Source organism: Phacochoerus africanus, chromosome 9 (genome assembly GCF_016906955.1).
Source record: "Phacochoerus africanus isolate WHEZ1 chromosome 9, ROS_Pafr_v1, whole genome shotgun sequence".
NCBI lineage: Eukaryota > Metazoa > Chordata > Mammalia > Artiodactyla > Suidae > Phacochoerus > Phacochoerus africanus.
In genome coordinates, this window is record NC_062552.1 from 50930674 (window position 1) to 50948199 (window position 17526).

At 50.1% G+C, this 17526-nt stretch overlaps 2 protein-coding genes across 2 annotated transcripts; one reads left to right on the forward strand and one right to left on the reverse strand.

Annotated features, from left to right (window-relative positions):
• Positions 1-13774: 13774 nt before the first annotated feature.
• On the reverse strand, positions 13775-15396 carry LOC125136614 (translation initiation factor IF-2-like). Its single transcript, XM_047797461.1, has 2 exons — positions 15036-15396; positions 13775-14898 (listed from the first exon to the last, which is right to left on the reverse strand). The coding sequence occupies exons 1-2, from the start codon at positions 15394-15396 to the stop codon at positions 13775-13777; spliced, it is 1485 nt and encodes a 494-aa protein (XP_047653417.1).
• Positions 14949-17175, forward strand: TLNRD1 (talin rod domain containing 1). The gene has a single exon (XM_047794999.1). It carries the CDS (start codon positions 15417-15419, stop codon positions 16506-16508), a length of 1092 nt encoding a protein of 363 aa, XP_047650955.1. The 5' UTR covers positions 14949-15416; the 3' UTR covers positions 16509-17175.
• The last annotated feature ends 351 nt before the right edge of the window (positions 17176-17526 follow it).

Sequence of the window (17526 nt, forward strand, 5' to 3'; positions counted from 1 at the left end):
GCCACCGGCCCCGCCCCAGGCCACCTCTCTCCTGGACCCGCCCCCTGCCGTCGCCTGCGTCGGACCCCGACCCGCCCTCAGCCCCGCCTCCCGGCTCTGGGTAGCCTACCAGGCCCCGCCCCGTCCCATTTCCTCCAGCCCCACCTCCGGAAGCCCCGCCCCTCCGCCATCTTGGCCCCGCCCTGCCCCTCGTGTCCAGCTGAGGCTTTCTGCCCGTCCTGGATCGGACCCGAGTGCTCTCGTTCATTTTCGGCCCAGCCCGAGGCCGAACTTTTTCTCTCCTACGGGTAGGCCAGGTCGAAAAGTTCCCTCACCGCCTCTTGGAATCCTCGAACGGCACCTCACTAGGCCTGTGAAATGAATTAGAGCTGGAAGTTCTGGGAGCTGCCTTTGCTCTGAGAAAGCCGGTTTCACGGGGTCACACGTTTCCTCTTGGTTCCCTGCAACTTCCTTTGAGAACCACCAGTTAAAAAAAGGAGTGGCAGGTAGAGCATCTTTTTCAGACGATCATCAATAGCTCGGGCCCACTGCTTTGCTGCTCAGTGGGGAGGATTCAGTTTGGCTTTCAATATTACTGTCATCGCTTGAATTTGAAAAAGCTTTTTAAAAAAATGATTACTTTTCATCTGTAAAATAGCTTCGGTAATCTCTTCCGATTTTAGTCTTAGTCTAATACTGTCGGCTCTGACTAATCCTTTTCACGGATGAATCATTCTGTTTTTTGTTTCTTTCTTTAAAAGATTCTGGCCAGCGATGCTCTAAAATCCTAGGAGTTTTAGGGAGTTCGCTGGTGGTTCGGGTGGTTAAGGATCCTTCAGGTGTGGGTTCAACTTATGCATGTGCAGGCTCAGCCAAAAAAAAAGTTCAACGAGTTTTAAATGGCTGATCTGCTGATTTCTTTTAAACTTTTAATTGAATAAGGCACTTAGTGTAGTTGTAAAATATTCAAACATTGTACAGTTTCAAACATTCTAACTATCCCACACCAACCAGTTATCAGTCTGTTGAATATCATATACATTTTACTATACATTTACAAACAACAAAATGTCTCTAGAAATGGCTTTGTTACATTTACATGTGTGTTTATGGCAGCACACTGTCCAAATTGGTAAATGTATTGGCTCCTTAAAAGTGTTTTCCACTTACCAACATGAGATGATGAGCTTTCATTCTTTATATTGCAGTATAGTATGCTTTAGTATTAATATGCCAATAGTTTATTTCCCTATTACCCTTCTGATGGCCATTTATTACTAATTTTTCTATTACCTAAAAAGGAAAAAAAAAACAAACCACTGCAGACTTTATTCATGCCTTGTTTACGGGCTGAATTATATCCCCCCAAATTTTCTTATGATGAAGACTTAACCCCCCCACCCTGCTCCAGGGCCTCAGAATGTGACTGTATCTGAAGGTAGGGTCTTTAAAGAGGTAATTAACTTTTTTTTTTGTCTTTTTGCCTTGTCTAGGGCCGCTCCCAAGGCATATGGAGGTTCCCAGGATAGGGGTCCAATCGAAGCTGTAGCCGCTGGCCTACCCCACAGCAACTCAGGATCCGAGCCGAGTCTGCAACCTACACCACAGCTCATGGGAACGCTGGATCCTTAACCCACTGAGTGAGGCCAGGGATCAAACCCGCAACTTCATGGCTCCTAGTCGATTTGTTAACCACTGAGCCACAAAGGGAACTCCAAGAGGTAATTAACTTTAAATGAAGTCATTAAGGTGGGCTCTAGTCCAGTATGACTAGTGTCCTTGTAAGAAAAGGAAATTTGAGGAGTTCCTGTTGTGGCGCAGTGGAAATGAATCTGACTAGGAACCATGAGGTTGTGTGTTCGATCCCTGGCCTTGCTCAGTGGGTTAAGGATCCAGCATTGCTGTGAGCTGTGGTGTAGGTTGCAGACATGGCTCGGACTCTGTGTGCTGTGGCTGTGATGTAGGCTGGCAGCTATAGCTCTGATTCGACCCCTGGCCTGGGAACCTCCATATGCATGGGTGCACCCCCGCCCCGCCAAAAAAAAAAAAAGGAAATTTGAACAGTCATGTATGGAGGGAGGATCATGTGAACTCACAGGGAAACGATGACCATCTATAAGCCAAGGAAAGAGGTCTCAGAAGAAACCAACCTGGCTGACATCTTGAGCTGGGACTTCCAGCCTCCAGCACAGTGAAAAAATAAACTTCTGTTGTTTATGTTACTTGGTCTGTACTTTGTTATGGCAGCCCTAGCAAACTAATATTCCTTGCTTCAATAGGATTAACAGCCTACATGTAACAGAAAAAAGAATTAAAAAAAAAATAAAAGTGGCTTAAACAAGACATATGGCTTTGTTGTTTAATTTTTCTTTCACAGAAGCAGTTGGAAACTAAGCATCTAAGGCTGGTATTTTGGCTCCTTGGTCATCTGGCACCCAGCCTCTTTCTCATCCTGCTCTGTCTGTCCTACTGGCCTGTGGCTTCCATCCTCAAGGTCACGAGTTCCAAAATGACTCCTGGAGCCCTAGCCATCAAGATGACTTTCATCCAGAGGAAGGAGGAAGGAAGGAAGGCCGAAAGGAGCCCACCTTTTTAGGGAGTCAGCTTCCTTTAAGCAGCCTCCTTGAATGTTCCACACAACGCTTCTGCTGACATCTTGTAGGCTGGAACCCAGCCTTCTAAGGGAGGCTGTCTTCTGGCTGTCTCCATTGTCACTCCAAACAAAACTGAGATTCTGTTATTAAAGGGGAAGTGGAGGTGAGCAAGCAACTAGCTAACAATGTCTGCCTCATCTTCACACATAGGACCATGGAAGTGTTTTTGTTTGTTTTTTGTTTGGTTTTTAGGACCGCACCCGAGGCATATGGAAGTTCCCAGGCTAGGGGGTGAGTTGGAGCTGCAGCTGCTGGTCTACGCCACAGCCACAGCCACACGGGATCCAAACCGCATCTGTGACCTACACGACAGCTCACGGCAACGCCGGATCCTTAACCACTGAGTGAGGCCAGGGATGGAACCCGAGTCCTGATGGATACTAGTCGGGTTCATTACTGCTGAGCCACTGAAGTTTAAAGCCCTCCCACTGCAGAGTGGCTGATACTGCACGTCTGTGCATGCATCTGTAGGTATACACGCTATGCCATTTTCTGTTGACATTGAGCAGAAACAACTCACAAGGAAAAAAATAGTCTTTTCTCTTCTGAAATCATAGGGGAAATGTCATAAGCTTTCTCCCAGAGCGCACTGCTCCACCCAGTGGCTCGGAGCCCTGTCCTGGTGCAGTCATGCTAAAAAACATGCACAGCTGTGGTCGATCATGTGCTCGGCTGGGAGGGGTCACCCTGGTCATTCATTTGCCAGCTGCCAAGTTAAGGTGCAAAAGTGCTAGGATTCCTGAGCCACAGAACCTAGTTATACAGAAAAAAAGAAGTCATTGAGTGTTTTACTGAAATTGTTGGGATTGTGTAAAAAAAAAAAAAATTCCAGGGCTACTTTCATCTGAGGAGGACATCAATTCAGTTTATTATCCAGTGATGTGAATACATCTGGATTGACTGCATTTTCACCACTTTGGTGTTTGGAACTTGATTCTGTTCAATTCTGTGAGGGCGTTTTTTTTTGTTTGTTTGTTTGTTTGTTTTACTAAGTATCTACTGCTAATCAAGAACAAGATGAGTTGGAGTTCCCTTCATGGCTCAGTAGTTAACAAAGCCGATGAGGATCTATGAGGATATAGGTTCAATCCCTGACCTTGCTCAGTGGGTTAAGGATCCATGAGCTATGGTGCCATGAGCTATGGTGTAGGTCACAGACACAGCTTGGATCCAGCATTGCTGTGGCTGTGGCGTGGGCCAACAGCTGTAGCTTCGATTGGACCCCTAGCCTGGGAACTTCCATATGCTGGAGGTACGGCCCTAAAAAAAGCGGAAAAAAAAAAAAAAAAAAAAAAGAACCAGATGGGCAGAGTTCCCGTTGTGACTCAGCAGGTTGAGGGCCCAACGTTCTCTATGTGAAGATGTGGGTTTGGTCCCTGGCCTTGCTCAGTGGGTTAAGGATCCAGCATTGCTGCAAGAGGCAGCATAAGTTGCAGATGTAGCTTGGATCTGGTGTTGCTGTGGCTGTGGCACAGGCCTGCAGCTGCAGCTCCTGTTAGACCCCTAGCCCGGGAACTTCCAGGTGCAGCTGTTAAAAGGAAAAAAAAAAAAAAAAAAGAGCCAGATGGGGTTATGATGGCAAGATTAATATAATAAGGTCCCTGCATCAAAGAGCTTGCAGACTAGCAGAGCAGATAAACAATACACAGTAGGTATAAAGCACATTGCAGGTCAGGATCTGAAGGATGATATGATGATCATAATATCTCTATTTAAAATAAGAAGAAACCCTGGTTTTGGACCTCATCTGTCAGAGGTCACACAGCTAGTGAAGTGGCAGGCAAGTATCTGAGCCCAGGTCTACTGGGTGACGAGGTGTCTCCCAGCGTAGCCCCATTTGGGTTAATCAGTGAGGTGCTCAGGATGGTTAAACTGGGAACCAGGTGTAAGACCCATTAAAAAGGAGTCTGGTAGCATGAATGCTCAGATAGGATGAGAGCAAAGTGTGAACCTGGGAGCTCCCGTTGTGGCTCAATGGTAACAAATCCAACTAGCGTCCTTAAGGATTCCCTGGCCCCACTCAGTGGGTTGAGGATCTGCCATTGCTGTGAGTTATGGTGTCGAGGCAGCTCGAATCCCACATTGCTGTGGCATAAGCTGGCAGCTGCAGCTCCGATCTGACCCCTAGCCTGGGAACATCAATATGCCGCATGCAGCATAAAAAGCAAAAAAAAAAAAAAAAAAATTGAACCTGGTTTGAAGCTATGTAGTGGGGCAGGAGGAGATGAGGGGACAAAAGTGAAAGAGATTGTGTGGCTGCGGCCTAAATGAGGTCACCAGCCTCTCATTGCCCTGGGGTTTAATACTAACTGTACCTCTAAGTGGTTCAGTGACTGCAGACGGTAAGGTCGTATCTCCCTTCCGACTGGGGGCCTGGGCGGGGCTCCGCCTGGCTAGTGTCCTGCCCCAACAGAGGAGGGATGCCTGCACTGGAGGGTGCAGCAAGAGTGTCCAGCAATGTTTGTAATAATGCAGAGGCGATCGTCAAAATATTGAAAATCTGGAAAGGCACAGTTACTGCTAATCAGAACTGGAGCCTTTGGCCTGAAGGTTACAGCCCACTTCTGGAGGATCTGCTGGTGCCAAACATTAGCCTTTAAAGATGGAATCATGGGGAATCGTGGGAAAAGGGTCCTGGGATTGGGGCTGAGATGGAGACGGGGGAGGCATGACTATTTACCATTCTTTACTTCGTTACTTTCTATTTTTTATTTTTATTTTTTTGTCTTAGGGCCGCACCTGTGGCATAGGGAGGTTCCCAGGCTATAGGTCAAATCGGAGCAGCAGGTAGGAGGTTACAGCCTGCACCACAGCCACAGCAACTCGGGATCCAAGCTGCGTCTGTGATCTATACCACAGCTCATGGCAACGCCAGATCCTTAACTCGTTGAGCAAGGCCAGGGATTGAACCCACGGCCTCGTGGACATTAGTCGGATTTGTTAACCACTGAGCCATGATGGGAACTCCTACTTCTGTACATTTTAACCCCATGCAAGAAGAGTCACCACATACCTCCTGAGCTTTCTATCTCGTCCTATGTAGCAACTAACTGATTATCTTTTGATTATAGTTCCAGAAGAGGATGTGACTGGCCCAGGCTGGGCCGAGTGTCCAGTGCTGGTCACCATCATTACTTGTGAACAGGACAGCAGGACTCATATAATTAAATATAACACTTAAAATTTGTGTTTGCCAAACACCGTGAAAAAGAGTTAAAAGGCAAATGATACATTGGGAAGAAAACTCTAACATGGCAGAGACCAAAAGTATCTTTCAAATCAGTCAGAAAAGGATGACCACCCGCACTGAAAACTACGAAAGGACATGAACAACAGCTTTACTTCTCCAAAATAAATAAAGCAATTTATATATAAAAAAGTACAGAACCTCACAAGATATCAAAGACATGCACATTCAAGTAAGGTAAAATGTTTTGACCATCAGCGGGGCCAGAATAAAAATAGTGTATGTTGGGGCCAAGGCTCAGGAAGTAAGTTTCGCTCACTTCTGGGGATGGAGTTTTTCTGTATGAAAATTAGGTGGAGCTGGAGTTCCTATCGTGGCTCAGTTAACGAATCCGACTAGGAACTATGAGGTTGCAAGTTCGATCCCTGGCCTCGCTCAGAGGGTTGAGGATCCGGCGATGCCGTGAGCTGTGGCGTAGGTCACAAACGCGGCTCGGATCCCGCATTGCTGTGGCTCTGGCTTAGGCCGGCGGCTACAGTTCCAATTGGACCCCTAGCCTGGGAACCTCCATATATATGCCAAAGGTACAGCCCTAGAAAAGACAAACAGACCAAAAAAAAAAAAAAAAATTAGGTGGAGTATATCAAAATGCTAAAAAAGTGTGCATAATTTCTGATTAGCAATTCCACTTCCAAGAATGACTCTGAGGAAAAAGACAGTGAAAATCATAGAAATGATAAGAATACGGAGCACTTACTGTGTGGCAGGCACTCTTCTGAATACTGTACAGGTATTTCTTCATTTACCCATCCTAACAGTCCTACGGACCACTCTCCATCAGAGGAGAAAACAGGGACTACCCTAAATGTTTCACCACAGCAGCCTGTAAAATCTACATTTACAACACAAAACATACACTCACACGAACGCAAAACAATGCAACCACTAACTATGTCATAGATGTACATTTGTTGATATTAAAGATGTTCATTTTATGAGGTTTTTTGCCTTTTTTTTTTTTTTTGAAAGGGCTGCACGTGTGGCATATGGAAGTTTCCCGTCTAGGGGTCAAATCGGAGCTGTAGCTGCCAGCTTACAGCGTGGCCATAGCAACACAGGATCCGAGCCGCACCTGTGATCTACACCACAACTCACACCCACACTGGATCCTTAACCCACTGAACAAGAGCAGGAATAGTCCTTATGGATACTAGTCTGGTTCATTACCACTGAGCCACAACGGGAGCTCCCACTTTATGCTTTTCTGTTTGTTTTTATGGCTGCACCTCAAAGTTTTCCGGCCAGGGACTGAATCTGAGCCACAGCTGCAACCTACGCTAGATCCTTTGACCCACTGCCCCTGGGATGATGACGGAACCAGGTCTCCACAATGACCCAAGACGCTGCAGGTGGATTCTTAACCAGCTGCACTACAGTGGGAACTCCAAAGATGTTCATTTTATATTATTAAATGATAAGATGTTATAACATGGTATTAAAATGATATAGCTATGTGTATGTATGCATGGGAAAATAGCTGCAAATATGTATATCAAGGCTATCTCTAAACAGTGAGATTTCAAATTAGGTGTATTTTAAAAGGGGTGGGGGGAGTTCCCACTGTGGCTCAGCAGAAACAAATCCAACTAGTATCCATGAGGATGTGGGTTCCATCCCTGGCCTTGCTCAGTGGATTGAAGGATCTGGTGTTGCCATGAGCTGTGGTGTAGGTCACAGACACAGCTCAGATCCTGCATGGCTGTGGCTGTGGTGTGTGCCGGCACCTACAGCTCTGATTCGACCCCTAGCTTGGGAAATTCCATATGCCGCAGGTGTGGCCCTAAAAAGTAAAAATAAATAAATAATTAAAAACAAAAGGAGTAGGGGATGCATGTAAATGCAATGAGCCTCTCAAAATACTGATACTCTTCTTTCCAGCAAGATGTAAGAAAAAAAGTCTAATTTCAATGGAAATTCTCAGAATAATGCACTTAATTCAAGTTATCTATAATACTGCAACTGCCTTGAAAGTTTAGGGAAGTGATCTGAATTCATCTCCTAGGAGGAAAAGATAGGAATTTTGTGTTATTTGAAACATGACCTGTACTTTGTTGTACAGATATATGCAGTTATGTTTAGAGACCTCACAATCTCTGTTTCCAAATAATTAGCTTCCTGGACTCTCCAGAACAAGCTTTAAGAGAAACGGGGTGAACACACTGGCTAAGCAACGGCCTAGCTTTCAATCTTAGATCCTGACCACACACAGCCTGTGCTCCTGCTGTGGGTTCATGAGTGTTTGTGACTTTCAGTCCATTACTGAGAAAGAGATGTGGACAGCAGGATTTTGGCCTCAATGAAAGGATGCTTTTCTTGCAAAGAATTGCAAGTGAATTCATTCATTCATTTATTATGTCCGCATTTACTGACCATGCAATGCACTGGGTGTGGGGAAGAGATAAAGAGATTAAGTACTACCCTTAAAGAGATGACAGGGTGAGGGGGGGAAAGAGTTATACTGATAAGAGTTCCCTTTGTGGTGCAGCAGAAACGAATCTGACTAGTATCCATGAAGATGTGGGTTTGATCCCTGCCCTCACTCAGTGGATTGAGGATCCAGCATTGCCGTGAGCTGTGGTGCAGTTCACAGACTCAGCTTGGATCCCATGTTGCTGTGGCTATGGTGTAGGCTGGCAGCTGTAGCTGATTCGACCCCCAGCCTGGAAACCTCCATATGCCGTGGGTGGGGCCCTAAGAGAAAAGGCAAAAAAAAAAAAAAAAGTTACACTGACAGTTACAAATATGCTACACCAATGGCCACACTGAAGCTGGGCACACAGCACAGCAGGTGCCAGGGGGCAGAAATGCTCCAGTCTGTTGGGGGCGAGTCTCCATGTAAAGAAGCAAGAAAGCTAGTCAGTTTGTAGTTATTGACTAATTATGTGCTAGGCATCATGAGAGATATAAAACAAAAGGTTAGCAGAGTTCCTGCTGTGGCACAATGAGTTAAGGATCCAACTGCAGTGGCTTGAGTTGGATCTCTGGCCAGGCTTAGTGGGTTAAGGATCTGGTGTTGTCCCAACTGTGGCATGGGTTGCAGCTGTGGCTTGGATTTGATCCCTGGCCTGGGAACTTTCGTCTCCTGTGAATGCTGCTTGCAAAAGAAAGAAAAAATGCTTATGCATGATTACTATTAGAAGTCTGAGGAGCCTAGGAGTTCCTGTCATGGCGCAGCAGAAACAAATCTGACTAGGAACCATGAGGTTGTGGGTTCAATCCCTGGCCTCGCTCAGTGGGTTAAGGATCCGGCGTTGCTGTGGCTGTGGTGTAGGCCAGTGGCTACAGCTCCGATTAGACCCCCAGCTTGGGAACTTCCATATGCCATGGGTGTGGCCTTAAAAAGACAAAAAAAAAAAAAAAAGAAGAAGAAGAAGTCTGGGGAGCCTGTATCTTAGTACTCATCTTTTCTCTCCTACGGAATTCTAAAAAATACATCCAAAGATCAGTAACCACTAAGGAAATAGACCAGAGAATTTTTCTGTAAAAGCAAACTTCACCTCCATGTAGGGCTACCTGGTAAACTAGATTGGAGAAAATTCCAGATCTCCAGGATTTGGGGACCTGAAGGCATAAATGCGCCTGCCATGGCAAGACTGGTCTCCCTCACATACTCAGCTTCAGTGAACAGAGAGAAAGCAGAAAGGGAGGGAGGGTGGAAAGCTGGAATGGGAGAATGTGAGAGTGATGGCTGAGATCCCACCCCAGTGTTTTTTCTTTTTTCTTTCTTTCTTTCTTTCTTTCTTTCTTTCTTTCTTTCTTTCTTTCTTTCTTTTCCTTTTTAGGGCTGCACCTGTGGCATATGCAAGTTCCCAGGCTAGGGGTCGAATTGGACCTGCAGCTGTCGGCCTATGCCACAGCCACAGTGGATCCTTAACCCACTAAGTGAGGCCAAGGACTGAACCTGCACCCTTATGGATACTAGTTGGGTTTGTTACCACTGAGCCCCAATGGGAACTCCCCACCCAGGTGTTCTTATTGTATGGGAACAAAATACACCAGAAAGAAAGAGGACATACTGAGTAAGGAGAGTGACCTGTCACCCAGTGACCCTGCTCCCTCATGAACTGTGGCCCAATGGCTGTCAGACTCTCATTCATCACCAGTGGGGATGAGTGAATCAGGGTAAAGGAGGGACAGGGACAGACTTTCCAGATATAAATTCCTCTCCTTTGGAAGAGATATTGAAAGGGAGATAATAAAGGGTGATGTTAGGCCACGTTTAAGAAAGAATGCCTGAGACTGCACTGGCCCACCAGTGGGTGCAAAAACACAACAGGGACATGGCTGCAAAGGAAAAATATATGAGGACAGAGGATGCCCCTTACTGACCACCAGGTGGCACTATAGACCAGACACAGCTTGGTGGTGGGTCTAAAGTCTAGAAGTGTGAAAGTTGGGTATCAAAACCCAGTACAGCTACATACATACAATGGAATATTATTCAGTATGAAAAGAGAAGAACGTTTTTACATATGCAACAATGTCAATCAACCCTGAAGACATTATTCTAAATAAGCCAGACACAAAGGACAAGTGTTACACGATTCTACTTATTTTGTCTTTTTTTTGCCTTTTCTAGGGCCGCTCCCGCAGCATATGGAGGTTCCCAGGCTAGGGGTCGAATCGGAGCTGTAGCTGCCAACCTATACCAGAGCCACAGCAATGCGGGATTCGAGCCGAGTCTGTGACCTACACCACAGCTCATGGCAACGCCGGATCCTTAACCCACTGAGCAAGGCCAGGGATCAAACCCGCAACCTCATGGTTCCTAGTCGGATTCGTTAACCACTGAGCCACAATGGGAACTCCATACACGATTCTACTTATACAAGGTACTTAGAATAGTCAAATTTAGAAACAGAAAGTAGAATGGTGGTTTCTAGAGGCTGGGGAATGAGGAGATATTGTTTAGTGGGTACAAAATTTCAATGTGATAAGATGAAAGGTTTCTGGAGATAGAGGTGGTGACGGTTGCATGACAATATGAATGTACTCAATACCCCTGAACTGTGGCTAGGTTCAGGAAAATGGCCAAGAGCGTACATTTTGTTAGGAGTATTTTACCACACACACAAAATCAGAATGCTTATACTGCTGTCTTATACCTGCCTAAAGTCCAAGTGGTGGATGCACCTTCTAGAATATGCAAAGAAGGAAAGAAAGGATGTTTCCTCAATCTCTGGCCCCAACCTTGGTCATTGCCACCTTTTCCCCCCTCAAATCCTCCATCAGCTCTCTATTTGCATCTTGTTCACTGTTAGGGCTGTACCCGGCAGCATGTGGAAGTTCCCAGGCTGGGGGTTGAATAGGAGCTACAGTCACTGGCCTTAGCGCCACAGCCACAGCCACGCGGGATCCAAGCCACATCTGCAACCTACACCACAGTTCACATTCTTACCGGATCCCCGACCCACTGAGCAAGGCCAGGGATCGAACCCAAGTCCTCTTGGGTGCTAGTCCCATTTGTTTCCACTGGATCACCATGGGAACTTCTGGCTGAGCTATTTTCTCCCTGGCACCAGCTTCCTCTTGTCTGCTCCATTCACCTTCCCCCAGCCAATGCTTCAACCCACATCTTTCCAGCTTTCTTTTCTCAATTTCCGTTTTGATGTAAAATACTTTGCACAGTACTTTTGGTTCATGTCACATTTTAATGTTAAAAGAAGATCAGAAGGAGCAATGGATGGAATTTTCTAAAGCCCTTACTCCAGTGATTCTAGAGGCAGACACAGCTTTCCTCTATTAATTAATCAAGTTAAATGAAAACATTCTACACCAACAAACAACCCTCAGATCTCAGTGGCTTCGCCCTGAGTCTATTTTTTGCTTGTGTTACGTGGGCAACATAGTCAAGAGAGGGTCTGCTTCATGGTCACCTGGGCTTATGGTGGCTCCATCATTTTTTTAGCCAGTACACAGGTTCCAGCGCAATTACAGCAGGGGAAGAGAGTAGGGAATAAGAGTGGCTTTCCACTGCCTCAGGCGTTGGTAACAATGGACATCTCCACCTACATTTCATTGGTCAGAACTGATCACATGTCCTGCCTCATTGCAACGGGACTCTTTGGTAAGTGGTACTCTCTGGGCTCTCCTTCCTTACTCTGTGTTCTCATCCACCAATAGTGAAGTTGGGATGATTTGTTTTCCCTGTTGCCCTCTGGACTTTTCAGAAGGGGTACAGCCCTCACATTACTAATTTTGGAAATTTGGCGCCTAGCACGGGGCTTGGCCCATGGTAGGTGCCCCGTGTTTGTAGAGTGAATGCAAGACGGCAGAAAGTAAAGTGACCAAGAGGAAGGTGGAATTAGTAAATGGGAGGCTAAGTTTAGGAAGAGCTAACCTATCTAAAACATGAAGCAGGGAGGGCCAAGAAACCAATCCCATCAAATTTTAAAAGCTAAGCCAGACGTTGCTGAATATAGTGGGACAGTTTATGTGCAACACGCTTACTGGTGGGGTACGAGGTTTCCAGCCATAACAACAAAAGAGGCTGCACATGCAGAAAAAAAGAAAACTAGGACCACAGGGGCAGTAAGTAGCTTTGGAAAAAAAAAAATCCCCTGATCCCAGAGCAGTTTCATGAATCAACTGGGCATGGAGGGAAGGGTCTCTCTTCTTTCTTTACATTTTTGGCGCTAAGGAGGAGTAGGGTGCAAGCACTGGGTTACCATGGAAAGAGCTTGATTTAGCCAACTGTTTTTCTCATGTACAAAAAAAATAAAAGGGATTAACCCTACACAACGTGTTTAGAAAATCAGCAGTCTTATTGGCCTCAGTTTGCAAAATAAGTGGGTTCATTTAGATTTTAGAATATATCTAAGGACCCTCTCTAAGTTATAAGCAGGGTGACTATCCATTTAGGTTTGTATCTGTTGTTACTGGTTAATTTATTAGTAACATGTCTGACAGTTCACTCTCATAACTATTTCGGTTTGGACAATAAACTGCAAGGTCATCCTGGTGCGAAGTGACTTTTACAGCTAGCTGAAAAAAGGTTAACACCAGGTCCTAGGAAGGGACAGAGGAACAAACATTTCCGTTGGCTGAACACACCCAGCTTGTGCTGGGCTGGGCACCTCAAGGGCCTTTTTCAGGACTAAGAGGTGGGGTGCCCTTGGGGGTGGGGGAGGAAGCCCAGATGCTTCAACCACTTCCTGAAAAGTAAGGACGGGTAAAAATGAAAAGGAGGTTGGCGGCGGGCTCCTCACCCATGCATTTGCTATGCTCTCTACCTTAGGAAGGCACTTAAGGTATCTGAGCATCACTTGTTTATCTGTAAAATGGGGATAATAATGTTTACCTCCAAAGGCTGTTTCTCTTATTTAACGGTGGCACTATTATTCCATTACAGAGCTAAAGACATAAAAGTTTTGAGACTGCAAACTGTGCCGGTGAAGGCGCACAATTCTAACGGCTACACTTATAATAAGCCAAGTACTCAGTCCGTGCACAGTATCTGATTTCGAAAGGAGAAGAAAGATACTCGGAGAGCTAACTTGCATCAGGTCACACAACTCATAAATGGTTGCGGGATGACTGACCCCAGGAAGTCCGGTTCAAAACCCGCGCTCGAACTACCTAAGGGATATTTAATTAAAGGGAGGAAGCCGCAAGCGTCTAGCCCTGCTCTGCGGACTCCATCTCCGGTGCTCTTTTCTTACCCTGCACAGTTCCCTCCGAATCCCACCCTGGAAGAGGATCAAACACAACAAAGGGCGGGGGAGAGCTTGGCAAACCGATCGATGTCCCCGCAAAACGCGATGACTGGACCGCAGCAAATCACTAGGGAATGGTATCGAGTACCCCCCTCCCTTCGGTCCAGAAAACAAGCCACCTTTGAGACTCACTCCCTGGACGGGGAGGAAGCATGAAGCCCCCTGGTTGGGCTGAGAGCTTACGTAAGGCCAACTGGCGGCTGCGCCCGGGTCTCCCAAGGGTGTGTGCCGAGCCCCGGGCCCGGGCGGGCCTCTCTCCCGTCCGCCGTCCCAGCCTCTCCGCCCAGGACCACCGACGAGGCCCGGGACCACCAGCCCGGCGCCGGCAGCGTCCGCGCAGGGCGGGGGCGTCCTCCCTCAGCCACCCAGCTTCCCGGGGGAGGAGCAGCGCATCGCGCAAGCATCCGGGAGCGGCGGAGGGGGCGGGAGGAAGGGCGAGAGGAGGAAGCGGGATTTAAACGAAAGGCGGTGACGCCACACAAAAGATTTCTATAGGCTCCAGGGAGGTTACGGCCGAGGCGGCGGCGGCGAGCCCGGGGGCGAGGCGCGGACGGGAAGAGGAAAAGCCTCCAGCAGCTCCGGCGGGCGGGCGAGCGAGCGGGCGGCGGCGTACCCACGGCCGCGCTCCGAGGTGAAGCCGCGCGCGGAGAGGAAGCGGGTGTTTTCTCCTCTGCCTTTCGGCCCCCGCCCTTCCTTTCAGTTTCTCCCGGCTCGCTCGGAAGTTGGAGGTTGACAAAAATGGCAGGAGCCGGGCTCCGGGCGGCTTGCCGCAGCGCCGCGGGGTCCTTCTGAGTTGGCTGGGCCGCCAGGGAGACGCGCGCGGCGGCGTCCGATGCGCAGGGCCCGGGGTCTCGGGAGAGCTCAGCCGCTGCGGGCCCGAGGGGAAGACGAGGCAACCGGGATGGACTCACGCCGACAGCCAGCGGCGGGCCGCGGAGCGCGCGGTCCGGGAGGGCGTGCCGCCTGGGCGCCGGGCCGCGCTCTGTGAACCGGCGAGGCGGGAAGGGGCCGCCGCGGCGCCCGGCACTCCCGGGCGTGGCGGGCGGGCGAGAGCGCGAGAGGGCCGGCCGCTGTGCGCAATCAGTGCAGGCTCCCGCCCGACTCTGACTCGGCCGCGCCAGCACCGGCCACACCCTCGGCCCTGCCGCCGCCGCCGGCGCCGCTTTCCGAGAGCGGGAGGCAGGAGATGCCCCCGGGGCAGTCTTGCATCCCGAAGCGTCTGCCCCGGCCACCGTCGCGGGGAAGTGCCGCCTGGCAGGGTTTGGACGCCTGAAGCCCACGTGCGCCGCCGAGTCCGAGGTGCCTGACAGCAGAGCCCGCCTGAGCCGCCACCCGCGCTCCTCCCCGAGGAAAGGATTTTGATTTCAAAGAAAGGAAGGAAGGAAGGACAACTCCCAGCTTCCCCCTCCCGCCCTCCCTGCTCCGGTGATCCGGCCGGGCCATGCCCAGGAAGGCGGCGGCGGCGGCGGCAGCCCAGCAGAAGGGACTTTCCTGGCAGCCCGGCGAAGAGGAGCGCGGTCTGTGAGTTTGCTCTGCGCCGGTTCATGGTTCCTGCAAGCCCTCTAAGAGGCCGAACGCTGCAGCCCCTCCCCGCGCCCCGAAGAGCCTCCTGCGTTCCCTGGCTCCCGGGCCAGCCCCGCGCCGCCCGGGCTCCGGCCGCCGCAGCCCAGTGCCCTCTGCCCGCGGCGGTGGATGGCATGATGGTGCGGGGAAGGCACCTCGGCCTTGGCCAGCTGAGTCGCGACGGCCGCGGGGGCGGCGGCATTGGCAGCGGCGGTGGTAGCGGGCTCCCCAGCGGCATGCCAGTGCCCCCCGGGCGTGATGGCTAGCGGCAGCGCTGGGAAGCCCACTGGCGAGGCGGCTTCTCCGGCTCCAGCGAGCGTCGTCGTCGGCGGGGCCTCCTCGCAGCCGCGGAAGAGGCTGGTGTCCGTCTGTGACCACTGCAAGGGCAAGATGCAGCTGGTGGCCGACCTACTGCTGCTGTCGAGCGAGGCCCGGCCCGTGCTCTTCGAGGGCCCTGCCTCCTCTTGCGCCGGCGCCGAGTCCTTCGAGCAGTGCCGGGACACCATCATCGCGCGCACCAAGGGGCTCTCCATCCTCACCCACGACGTGCAGAGCCAGCTCAACATGGGCCGCTTCGGGGAGGCGGGGGACAGCCTGGTGGAGCTGGGCGACCTGGTGGTGTCTTTGACCGAGTGCTCCGCCCACGCGGCCTATCTGGCGGCGGTGGCCACACCGGGCGCGCAGCCTGCGCAGCCAGGCCTCGTGGACCGCTACCGCGTGACTCGCTGCCGCCACGAGGTGGAGCAGGGCTGCGCGGTGCTGCGCGCCACCCCGCTGGCCGACATGACCCCGCAGCTGCTGCTGGAGGTGTCGCAGGGCCTGTCGCGCAACCTCAAGTTCCTGACGGACGCGTGCGCCCTGGCCAGCGACAAGTCCCGGGACCGCTTTTCACGCGAGCAGTTCAAGCTGGGCGTCAAGTGCATGAGCACGAGCGCGTCGGCGCTGCTGGCCTGCGTGCGAGAGGTCAAGGCGGCGCCCAGCGAGCTGGCGCGGAGCCGCTGCGCGCTCTTCAGCGGGCCGCTGGTGCAGGCGGTCAGCGCCCTGGTGGGCTTCGCCACCGAGCCGCAGTTCCTGGGTCGCGCGGCGGCCGTGAGCGCCGAGGGCAAGGCGGTGCAGACCGCCATCCTGGGCGGCGCCATGAGCGTGGTGTCGGCCTGCGTGCTCCTGACCCAGTGCCTCAGGGATCTGGCGCAGCACCCCGACGGGGGCGCCAAGATGTCGGACCACAGGGAGAGGCTGAGGAACTCGGCCTGCGCCGTGTCTGAAGGCTGCACCCTGCTATCTCAGGCTTTAAGGGAGAGGTCTTCGCCCAGGACTTTACCGCCAGTGAATTCCAATTCTGTGAATTAGCATCCCCCCCTCCATCCCCTTCCTCCACCCCCAGGCTAAAGGAAGATACTTATTCTCTGCCCCTCTCCATTTATACCAAAGAAATCAAAGGTGAAGCTTCACCCCTCCCTTCTCCCCCATGTTCAGTGCTCTAGAGGAAGCTTCCAGAAGGCTGGGCCATGCATACCCTTTACAGGAGCACTTGGAGGGCCCTCAGTGTCCACCAGCCCAAACTGTAGGGACCAGGAGCCGGATGTGTAATCTGCTGGTTGCGGTATTACCCGCACCCCTTCCCTCCCCCAGCTCCTCTTCCGGAATTCCTCACCTAAATCTTATTGTTCATTGGCCAGGAAGGAGGTCATGGGTTCATTTCTCTTTTTTTGGTCTTTTTTCCCCCCCCTGATTAAAAAGAAAGGTTACCTCAGTTTTCACTCCTTAGACATGGATGTAGCTACCTTTTTTGTATGTTGGTATTTTTTTAAGCAATCGTGATGGATTAGGCGTATCCTTGGTGTGGAAAGAGTATGACTTTGCCATGTGATTTGCAAATGGGGGGGGAAGCTACTGTGAGTGTGTGTTTTATTTTTTAATTTACACTATAGAGTGATTTTTCCCCCCTCCAATGTCAAGTTTTTACCTTGCATGTACTGGAGTATTTATTTCATCTATTAAAATGTTATGTTTCTCAGATGGCTTTTGGCAGTGGTCGTTGATTTGCAATAATTGTAATGTCGCAGGCTGCATGTCATCTATGGAGAAGCACCTGGGAAAGTTGGCTTCAGTAGCAGTGGGGTGGGTCCCCCATCCTCACCCTTTTCTGCTTTTTCCTCAGGAGTTACTTCTTCTTACTAGAATTCACGAAGAGAGAACCATGTGTAACAGTCTCCTTGTAGAGGCAGGGCATGCAAAAGTGGGTTGGATTTTGTATAGTGCAGGGCTGGACTGCTGTGGGGGTTTTGTCTTGCCTCTCCTTCCTAATGGAAAATGATTGAGCTTCCTTTGTCCCCTCTCATCTCTGTCCTAATGTGCAGGGTTCAGG